This window comes from Anarhichas minor, unplaced genomic scaffold, assembly GCF_050575085.1.
Source record: "Anarhichas minor isolate MPS153535 unplaced genomic scaffold, ASM5057508v1 ptg000041l, whole genome shotgun sequence".
NCBI classification, from domain to species: domain Eukaryota; kingdom Metazoa; phylum Chordata; class Actinopteri; order Perciformes; family Anarhichadidae; genus Anarhichas; species Anarhichas minor.
Window position 1 is genome coordinate 5720178 of NW_027466487.1, and position 10623 is coordinate 5730800.

The 10623-nt window shown below is 43.0% G+C and overlaps 1 protein-coding gene across 4 annotated transcripts; it reads left to right on the forward strand.

Annotated features, from left to right (window-relative positions):
- The first annotated feature begins 1249 nt into the window (after positions 1-1249).
- casp2 (caspase 2, apoptosis-related cysteine peptidase) lies at positions 1250-9468 on the forward strand. 4 transcript variants are annotated; one of them, XM_076109005.1, is made up of 12 exons: positions 1250-1381; positions 1952-2115; positions 2936-3106; positions 3216-3269; positions 3898-3967; positions 4323-4414; positions 4675-4857; positions 5306-5434; positions 5543-5633; positions 6776-6976; positions 7524-7633; positions 7726-9468. In XM_076109005.1, exons 2-12 carry the CDS (start codon positions 1966-1968, stop codon positions 7858-7860), a joined length of 1386 nt encoding a protein of 461 aa, XP_075965120.1. In that variant the 5' UTR covers positions 1250-1381; positions 1952-1965; the 3' UTR covers positions 7861-9468. The 4 variants fall into 4 exon arrangements, with proteins under 4 accessions (XP_075965120.1, XP_075965121.1, XP_075965122.1 ...); XM_076109006.1 differs by having other exon boundaries at positions 6776-6964; XM_076109007.1 differs by lacking the exon at positions 3216-3269.
- Positions 9469-10623: the final 1155 nt, after the last annotated feature.

The window sequence follows — 10623 nt, forward strand, 5'->3', positions numbered from 1 at the left end:
AAAAATGTAACATAGGGTTGAATTATTTTAGGCTTCATGACTTTTATCTATCTATATCATGTTGCAGCTCAGGTGATTTTTGATTGATGGATATGGTAGAGGGAAGTTGGAGGACCTTGTGAGATTAAAAACACAAGGTAAGTTTAAGATAGGCCAGCAATTTTGAAAAATGAATCATACAAGACTTGCTAGAGAATAACATTAATACAAAAGGTATTACTGTATTACATGAATAATCATACTAAACATGTTTTCTATTGCTGTATTATGTAGGGAATCATGTTAGTGTACAGTATATTAGTAACCTATTTGAGGAGCACTGGATGCAGAGTGGTGGAGCTTCAGTAATGCTGCAGGTAAGGAGGGCTGAGGTGACCTTAGTGAGATTGAAAACATAACAAGGTATGCTTCAAATAAGACGGCAATCAGAAAACATGCTAAATGTGTATTATACTGCCATATGATAGAAGGAATCATATCATTTATATTAATTAAATAAGTAATACTGAATATGAAATATACATCATCATTATATGTAATCATACTGCTGTGATGTCAGGCGTGCTGCAGGAGATACCTATCCGAACCAGAGGGTCTACTTCTCCTACTAAACGCTTAGAAAGGGAGGGTTGAATGGAGGGGTATGTTGTTGTTTGCAATCTGCAACCTCACCACGAGATGCCACTAAATCTCACTCTTTTCCTTCAAACAAGGGAACTTTAGCCTAAAATATGTAAACAAGGCAGGTAACTCTAGCTGTTACACTTACACAACTATTAGCAAATTTTACTTTTATAAAACAAAACAAAATGATGTATTTAAACACGTATGTTGTTGCTATATATATGAATGTTGTAAATCGATTCATTTATTGACTACTAATGAGATATGTATCTCATTATTTTGAGATAGTAAGTCATAATTATAAGATGCTAAGTCATTATTTTGAGATAGTATCTCATTATAATGACTTATCTTTATTTTTTCCTCACACTGGAAGAAATGGGATTCCATATAAATCACTTGACATTCAAGCATTTTAAACTTCAGTGAACGCGACTCTCTATATACGGCTCTGCCTGGAACTATCTGAAGTCCACATGAATCACTTGACGATCAAGCGTTTGAACCGTTGACGCGACTCTGGGTGGCACCCCTCTGTAAGAATACCGGTGATTGGACACTTGAAACGTCACTCAAAATATACCCTGCTCTCATTGGTCAGAATCAAATATAACGATTTTGTCGTATTTCTTATTGCTGAAGTAATACCCCGCGGAAGTTGGTTTGTCGAGGAGGACGGGATGTTGTTTGAAATAGTGTGAAACACGGAGACGTTTTTCCGGACGGTTTTTTATTCTGTTACAGAAATAGAAGAACGGTAAGACTTGCATTTCATCCACTTTAATGCAAGAAAAATAGGTCAAATCCGAAGTGCGCTAGCTAAGTTAGCTCCAGCTAGCATTGGGAATTAGCCATCAACATTTAACTGTCGGTATAACTTGACGAGAGTCTCCTGTATCTTGACTTTATGTTAACATAGCTAATCATATATAACTGTACATTAAGTTATTGTCTTTGCAAACTCTTACGTGAGCTGTACATCTGCAACGTTACACATCTGCATTGTCCAGCTAGCATTGCGATGGCTGTAAGATAAACGTTAACTATATTATAGCATTTAATAACTAATAAGTTATTCGTGATGCTAAGTGAACGGATGTATACTGTATGATAATTTAGCGACATGTCCCATTGAGAGAGCCCAGCAACAGGGAAACATACAACGATACTTTCTCGTTGCTATCTGAAGCAATACATTGAAGATATCGCACAGTAACGTTATGTGTGTGGAGTTGTTGACATTGCATGTCACCTCGTTATAGTGTGGTTTAACTTCCGGTCTATTGTTATGGGGGTGCATGAGTCTGGTTATCTGTCCTGTGACCAGTCTGTCGGAGCAAGATGTTGGAGTGTGGCATGCTGGAGCGCGACAGTCGGGCTCTTCGGACACGCTCGACCATTCTCTGCAAACAGCTGGTGGTGGATGAGCTGCTCATTCAGTACCTACAGGCAGACAGCATCCTAACCGAGAGCATGGCAGAGAGTATCATGGTAAGTAAACACTGATGAATGGATATGGTTTAATTTAGAGTCCTAAGGACAAGCAGGCTGACTGTCAACAGATGTTCAACTGTAACTTATGTTAGATACCTACACCGTGAGTGTAAAAGACGCTTGATTAAATTGCTGTCAATAGATTAAAGAAGGTAATGGTTATGGTCAAGTGTAGGCCCATGGGTGAAACATGAGTTTCCCAACCTGGGAGTCCCATGCTATACCTGTGCGATCAAAAGATGACAATGGGGAATGTTTCTTTTTGTTGTTTTTATTTTGTAAAACACCAGATGCTTTCACTTCTTTAGGCCTTTAACCATATTTTAAAAGATCCCAAATCTTTGCCCAAAATGCTTCCCATTCATGCCCAAACAAAGAACTTAACCTTTTGATAAGAGGTCACAAGCAGATATTGTTTAAGTTTAAGAGGTCAGTAATGCACAACTTTTAAAGCAAGAGGAGAATTTTGGATGAGTTGAAGTTTAGTCTCACATGTGTAAAGTTACAACAAGTCCAACATAAAAGATTGCCAAATGCAAAGCCTTCACACACTTTCATGTAAATGCATGTGTTTCCCCCTGGCTGACATTACTGGTTACCAGATGTCCCCTTTAAACCAACATTAACCGATTAATGCATGCTAATTTAGTGTTATGGCAGATCTTAGTGACACTCAACTGTAGAGTGCCAATGGTTGGAAAACAAAATGTCATGATATTAGGGGTGTGTAATAAATGGCGCAGTAAATCAAATGTTCTGTTAGAGTTCATCTTTGTCAGTGACGTTTGGTTTTCCCGTCTGATGTCCTCTACTTAAGGCTGCGCAAACATCCCAGAAACGAAGCTGGCGCTTACTGCTGCTCTTACCGAAGCGGGGGCCCAGAGCCTTCAGCAGCTTCTGTTCAGCTCTGCAAGAAACTGAGCAGCAGCACCTGTATGAACTGCTCACACAATCACCAGAAAAAGATAGCAAAGATGCACCGGCAGAGGTGAGTTAGCACTTCATGAAACATCACACACAAACATCACAAAGCTACAGTATACACGGCAGATTCCTACCAGACTTAGTGCAGTTCATCGTCTGTTTTGTGCTCCCAGAGTATTCAGCCTGAAGAAGAGCCAGTCATGCAGACAACTGGAAAAAAGAGAAAGGTGAGCGGGATGCTTATAATCCCGAAACCAGGATTACATAGACAATTTCACTGATCACATTTTCATAAGACTTCCTCAGATCAAAAGCTAATGTCTGGAGAACTTTGCATCGTTGAATATGTCTTTTTATGAGGTTTCATAATTGTCAGCTCAAGTATACCTGCTTACAGTTTGAAGAATAACATTATGCTCCAGTTAAACGGTCTTCTGCAGGCGTCCTCAGTAGACAGAGAAGATGATAGTGAGGTGAGCAGCACCTCATCGTGCCCAGTCCAAACCTCAGATAGCTGCCAGCACTCTGAGTCGCTATTCGGACGATTGGTCCCAGTCAGGGAGGAAGACAGAGAGACAGGGGAGGAAGAAAAGAGGAAGAGATACGCAGACAGATGTGAGACTCACAAACCACATCCAACTTATGTTAGACCACCAGATGGCCTGCTGAGGTAGTCAGACAGTAGGCAGCAAGTTGCCCGATGGTTAAGTTAGGAGTGCAGTTGTCGTTTTCCCACAACAAGCAGCCACTGCTGCCACAGCAAAGAACAAAATCCATCATTATCTGACTTCTTTTCTTTGTGTTAAGCAGCAGATGTTTTGTCACTAAGAGTTTGTTCATGATTTTAAATTCTAGACGTTTGTCGACTCTTCTCTCCCACTTCCCACCCAAGAAGTAATTGCTGCCAAGAGAGCAAGGACACATGGTGAGTGGTGTTGCAGTGTGGCCTTCATTCAGGTTAACACAAGTGTCTCTGAGTCCGATGTTGCTGTCATTGTCAATATTTTTCTGTTTCCGTGGAGACAGCGGGTGGTGTCTGGATAAAAATCTGTTGTCTAGTTTAAACAGACTAATTGAGTTTGAAAGTATAGGAGCTCGGTTGCTCTAGCGTGCTGCTACTGTCTGTACATACAGGCTCCACGCCCCACGAGTGACTCATTCACGGCGTTATAGTACAAAGCTTGTTGTCGCATAACTGCTGGCGGGAGCACACAGTGATGTGAAAACTGCATCAGCAATTGAACTTGAGTTTGTGATCGCGTGTTTCTGTGTGCAAACAGAGTCCATGGAGTTCAGTCTGGATGCAGATAGTCCCATCAACACCCCTGTGCTCCCTTGCGCTCCCGACTTTTATCTCTCGCACTGCCAGCAGGTAAAATGCTTTACTTTAACTTGCAGTAACCTCAGTTCTGTTTTACCTGTTTGACCTTTCGAGAAACACTTGTCCTCAGTGTCACACCACCTGTCTGGATGTTAGTCAGTATAGAGCACTAGATGCAGAGCTGAATACAATGTAGTGATTCTAAGTTGTATTCATTTGTGAAAGCAATCATAAGCAAGCTGTTAAAGCCCTTTCATAGAGACATTTATTCACGATGTTTTTTTTGTTTTCCTCTCTCTCTTGCTCTCCAGTCCTACAGGATGAATTCGTCCCCTCGGGGTTTTGCTCTGGTGATTAGTAACGTGACCTTTGACCCTTGTGCTGCGCCAGACCTTGACCCCAGGAAGGGAGGGGAGGTGGACGACGAGGTCCTCAGGAAGGTCTTCACTGAGCTTGACTACTTGGTTACAGTCCACAGAGACCTTACTGCTCAGGTAACACACACACACACACACCGGCTCGGGCTCAGTGTGTATTTACAGGATGTCATTTTAAACACAAACCATTCATTTTATTTTGTTGACCAATCTAGAAAAGAAAGTCATAAAATGGAAAAGAACCTTTTGACCGTGACTCATTTCTAGAAAGTCAGTCACTTTTTTGGAGAATAGTTTGGCAGGTTTGTTTAGCTCAGTGTGGTAATGTTATCACAAAGCAAACACACTTTACATGTTCGTCAGTCCACTGGTATGTGGGCATCGCGATAGAAACGATATAGAAAACAAATATCCGATAGACATTTTAACATCGTTAGGCAGAATGTATAGTCCTATCTTCTAGCCCTACATTCAAACCCAGAATGTTCTATGTGACCACATGACTGTCTTGTCAACCGGTTCAGTGTTTAACCACAATGTCGCTGACTCTTTACTCTTTGAGTAGGGCATGAGGACGTGCATTGAGAACTTCTGTCGTCGACCAGATCACCGAACAGTGGACAGCTGTGTGGTGTGCCTGCTCTCCCACGGAGTGGAAGGAGGTATTTACGGTACCGACGGACAGCTCCTGCAGGTGCCTTATGTTTGGTATTTTTCTGAGTTTATGTATATGATGTCATTTTAAAGGTGGAGATGCAACCCGTTTTCCAGACATGTAACTTTGTCACTTATTCCCTTTCAGCTGGACTGGGTGTTTGAGTCCTTCGACAATGCGCACTGTCCCCTGCTACAGAACAAGCCCAAGATGTTTTTCATCCAGGCCTGCAGAGGAGGTACGGCTCTCCATCCGATTCTGAACACCCCTCCATCATTATTCATTATTGACATGCAATGTAAATGAGAACATACATGTAACAGTCACAAGCTTTCATTAGTGACATCATTCACATGCCCAGATGTTTCCTTCTGTCCACTGGGACAGACGACCTGGGTGACAGACACGGCTATTCATCACACGGCGCCAGATGTTGTTGATTGTGTCATAATATGTCAATGTTCTGTTGTAATCAATAGTCGTGCACTAATAGTTCATCGACGTGTAATTACACTGACTGAACCAGGATCCCAGCGAATTAGTGATGGAGGCAATGGTCTGATTGTGCGTCCCTGACAAATCCTCCGACCCCTAAGGAGCGATCCTAATTACTGTCTCTCGCTCCACCACAGAGACGACCCCAGGTGTGCTGCCGAAAGGCCATTCTGCGTGGATGGCCACTGCCTCTGCAAATAGCTTAAGTGAAAACCTATTGTGATCGTTTTCAGTAGAGGTGCACCCATCAATCAACCAGTGACCCAAATCTGTATTTTTCAGCTTGATCAACCATTACCAGTGACCGGCAGATCACTCTCAAATACAGCCGGTTCTGTGCCAGTTAGACTTACACGTATGATGGGTCACATTGTGCGCTCAACAGCACAGACGGTAAACAACTTTTGTCACAGACATACACATTTCTTTAGACTCTCATCAACTTTATCTCTAAAAAGCAACAAAAGTTAGATTTCCTTTGAGAAATAATTCAAAGAATCCTGTTAAAACGATGGTCCCGTATATGCCATGGTGATAACACAATTAGTTTTTCAGTTTTTGGTTTATCACAGGGTGGCTGAAAATTTGGGTCCATGACATTGATCACAAAACGGCTTTGTCTTGGATTTGCTCAGAAGTAATACTGTGTTTTTGTGAAGACAGTAGTCAAGACCACTTACGTTGAGTGTGACACACTTAAGTCTGACGAGTTTCGAGATCTAGAACGAAATCAAATGAGGGTTGAGTACAAGTAAAGACGGATAAAACTTCAATTTAACTTTGTCAAGAATATGAGACAATAGAAACAACCGTCTCAAGACCAAGCAGAAATCTAAAATCTATACTGTTGGTTGTTGGCTAAATTGAAACTGTCTTGTCTTCCAGAGGAGATGGACTGTGGAGTGGAGCAGATAGATGGGCCAGTGAGGACCTGCTCACCGAGCTGTGAACAGCGGGATGCTGGGAGGGAAGGACAAGGGGACGCAAACTCCAGACAAAGAGGGGACATGGGCCGGCCCAGGATCAAACTGCCACAGCGGTCTGACATGATCTGTGGCTTTGCATCTCTCAAAGGTCAGAGAATTTGTAAGTCTGTCCCTTTTGCTACTCTGGGGTGGATGTATGTATGAAATCTGCAAGTGTGTATCATCAGAAGTTTAAAGGGTCAAAAAAAAAAAAAAAGAGAGATGCACCAAGTCTAATAAATGGCCTTAAATGATGTCACTTGAGTCGGCATCGCATGGGGCTGAAAACTACAAGTTTTTAAATGACAGAGTGTGAAGTGAAACAAGCTAATGTCTCTGGCTCTACTGCATTGATGCTTTTTAAAGTATCTGTACGACCCGAGGCTGACCATGTTAAAGGAGCGCAACGCTAAATCGAGTGGAGAGCTCTTTGTTTAATATCGCATCGGTCTTCATCCATTTCAGCCTGAGTGAGCCCCGACTGCTGTTCCACAACAGCTATCACAGTTGAACCTTGTTTTATGACTTGTAGTTTCTATTTCCAGTGAGGGAAATACCAAACACCACCATAGCTCTGTCTCCCTGCAACTCATCTCAATCATTGTGTATTATTAGTATTATTGTTATTAGTATTAAGCCTTTTGTTGTTTCATCTCTTCCTCTTCAAGGCACAGCAGCCATGCGGAACACCAAGAGAGGATCCTGGTTCATCCAGGAACTCAACACAACCCTGCGCCTCCATGCCAGAGACACGCACCTTGCCGACATCATGGTGCAGGTAAACATGAGTGTACTGCCTGCGCTGTGTAAAATAAGCTTTCTTGTTTGGTGAACTTCTTTAGGACATCGCTGTACTCTTTCTGTCTCCAGGTCAACAGTCATATTAAGGAGCGGGAGGGTTTCGCTCCTGGCACCGCCCACCATCGCTGCAAAGAGATGTCCGAGTTCACCAGCTCGTTGTGCAAAGACCTCTACCTTTTCCCCAAGTACCAGCCCCAGTATTGATACATGCCAATATGTTCATGCACAGATTAACACACACACACACACACACACACAGAGACCATTCCTGGCATTGAAGCCTCTCAATACGCCACACACCGGTTCATTCCACTCCAATTACTGCGACACACTCACACATTCCATCTCTACAACTTCACGTCCAAAAAATAGGATTTGTTCATTCATATTTTCTGTGTAAATACTGCCTCCTCAGACACACGCGTGCATACAGTCACACAAATCTTGGAGAGGAAAAAGGAGCGAGCTTATGTTAATCTACATGTGCTCTGAATCGGGCGATGTGTTAGCGTCTGTGCCAGTTAGAAGGTTTAGTTGGTAATCCTTCAGAATCGTATGTTGTTGTTTTTTCTACTGCACTGCTACTTTAAAGTTTCACTCTCTCTTTTTAGGATGTATTTTGTACACAGATCTATTTTTGTGGATTTATTTTATATGAAATTGTTTTTATAAGAATTTTTAAGCCCATTCTCTTTGTTTGTATATAATGTTTGTCGTGAGTTGTGACCGTGTCTTGTTTTTAGTGACAGGCAGAGGGCAGCACAGCAGAGACTAATGCTTTTCACCGTCTCTCTCTCATCACCATATTTCCAGTTAATTTTTAGGTATAGTATATCCAGTGATGATGAAACTGTAAATCTCTGCAGCAGGTTTTGACCTCGTTGATATTTTTCCGTATAAAGAGGAAAGAAACCCTAATAGGGCAGCTTTAAAACAAGACCTTGAATTGTTTGTGATTTCATTTTTAGCTTTTTGTTTGTGGATGTTCAATCAGGAAAATTCAGCTTTTTAACTTTTCAATTTCATAAAGGAGACTCACTGTAAATTTCACTTCGTATATCAGCTGTGTAACTTTAGATCGGTCCCTGTCAGGGTGGTGTGCTTTCAGGGGAATGTGGTGCTACTTGTGGGCTCATTCACCTACGTTGTGAACTCTGACCTTTATGCTAACTCCGACTCCTAAACGTGTGTCTCCCTGTGGGTGGGAGTTGCACATTTAGTTAGTACAGTTTATGTGGTATTTTACTGTATCTGATACAGTAAAGATAGAACAGGTATTTCGTAAGTCTTCCATAAACAACATGCATTGTTTTTACAACAGCCTGTGCCATATGAGGATGGATTTATGACCATAGAGCTTTCTTAGTATATTGTATCTCTTTGGCACACGTAGAGAAATCCATTTATTAAGGCAGGTTTCCCAGAAAAGCCCTGATCAGACAAACTGTTTTGTTACAACAGTGTTGTAGTGGAGAAAACCGAGTATATGGTCGAAACAGTATTGATCGTTACCATCTGTGTGCTTTTAACCCGTGTGTGAGGTTGTCACGACTGGCTCAAAAAGCACGGGGTCGAGTTCTCCCCGGTTTGGAAGCTGCTCACTCTTCTTATCCTTTTTGTTTTTTTTGTAATCATTTAAAAACAAACATTGGAGAAGTGTGAAAGGGTTACACTCCTGGGGAAACGTTTTGAAGGTTGATCTTTGCTGAGGTGCAAGGTTCAGGGGGCCGGGAGAGATTTTGTTTCTGTCAACATTAATGACTTCCAAATGTTCTGCACAATAAACAGGCCGTGGTTTTTAAACCTGACAAACTGTTGTTGTTGTTGTTGTTTTGCACGTATGTTATGTTGGAGCTGAATCCTGGGCTGTGAGTGTGAGGCCTCTGCTTGAATGTACACCTGTGCATGCTCCGCTTCATTTCCTCCTCCTTGTTGCTGTGTTTGTGTTTGTGTGTGTGTGTGTGTGTGTGTGTGTTATTCCTGGCGTACAGCCTGTCCTCTCTGTTCTCAGGTATAGTATAACTGGCTCCCCACTATTCTGCTGTGCTCAGGTCTCCATGCTGTGGCTGGGACGTATGTATCTCTCACACTGCCCGCTACCCAGTGCTAATGTTCTGAGTGGATCAGATGGAGGCCCAGCCAGCTGTCCAGTCATTCTCCCTTGACACACACACACACACACACACACACACACACACACACACACACACACACATCGGCGTTCAGAGTAACACATTTCTCGCTGGCCTCTGGTGTGGCTGTGAGATTAGGCTGTCATGCGCTGGCGTGTAGACCACAAAGCAGGGCGGGGTTAAGGGGGATCTGTGTGTGTGTCTTTGTGGTTGTCATAATGGCCGCCGGTCTCATCCGCCGGAGAGGAGGAACCAGAGGACGAGTTGGTGAAGATTAATCTGAGTGGGATGTTGTCTCCCTGGGATGCGGAGCAGTGGTGGTCTACCCCAGTGGTCCGTGGGCTCTTCAGCTTTTAGTGAATTGTGTGCTGCACATGCGCGCTTAGCTCCCTTCCTGTATTAGCGCCTCTAGATATCTGAACCTGCTGGAGAGGTTAAGCAATATGGAGATCACGTTACCGAGCTCCGCAGTGGGTCCTTCGAGCATTTTTTTTTTTTGTGTGTGTGTGTGTGTGGGGGGGGGGGGGGGGGGGGTATTTTACAGTGAGAGGGTACATTCGGGGTGATTCTTATTTAATTTTTTCCCTCAGGAGGGGGATTGTCTTGCATCATTGGCTGATTAAGTGTGAGCTGTCATAGAGGTGTCGTGTGCACTTTCCTGCTCACGTTGTAGGGGCAGCCCTATGGGGGGGTGCCCTTCCAACCCCCACCACCCCTGTCCAAACAAGAACAGTCCATCCAAACACACACACTCACACACACTCACTCACACCTAATGGCCGGCTGGCAGAGAGGTTGCTGCTAAGGGCAACAAGTTGTGTGTGTGTTTATTAGG

Bases quoted from the DNA above. Each gene is read 5' to 3' on its own strand.
- casp2 (XM_076109005.1), top strand. From the start codon at position 1,966: ATGTTGGAGTGTGGCATGCTGGAGCGCGACAGTCGGGCTCTTCGGACA. The intron at 4,858-5,305 runs GTAACACACACA...CTCTTTGAGTAG, and splicing joins ACAGAGACCTTACTGCTCAG to GGCATGAGGACGTGCATTGA. The intron at 6,977-7,523 runs GTAAGTCTGTCC...TTCCTCTTCAAG, and splicing joins TCTCAAAGGTCAGAGAATTT to GCACAGCAGCCATGCGGAAC.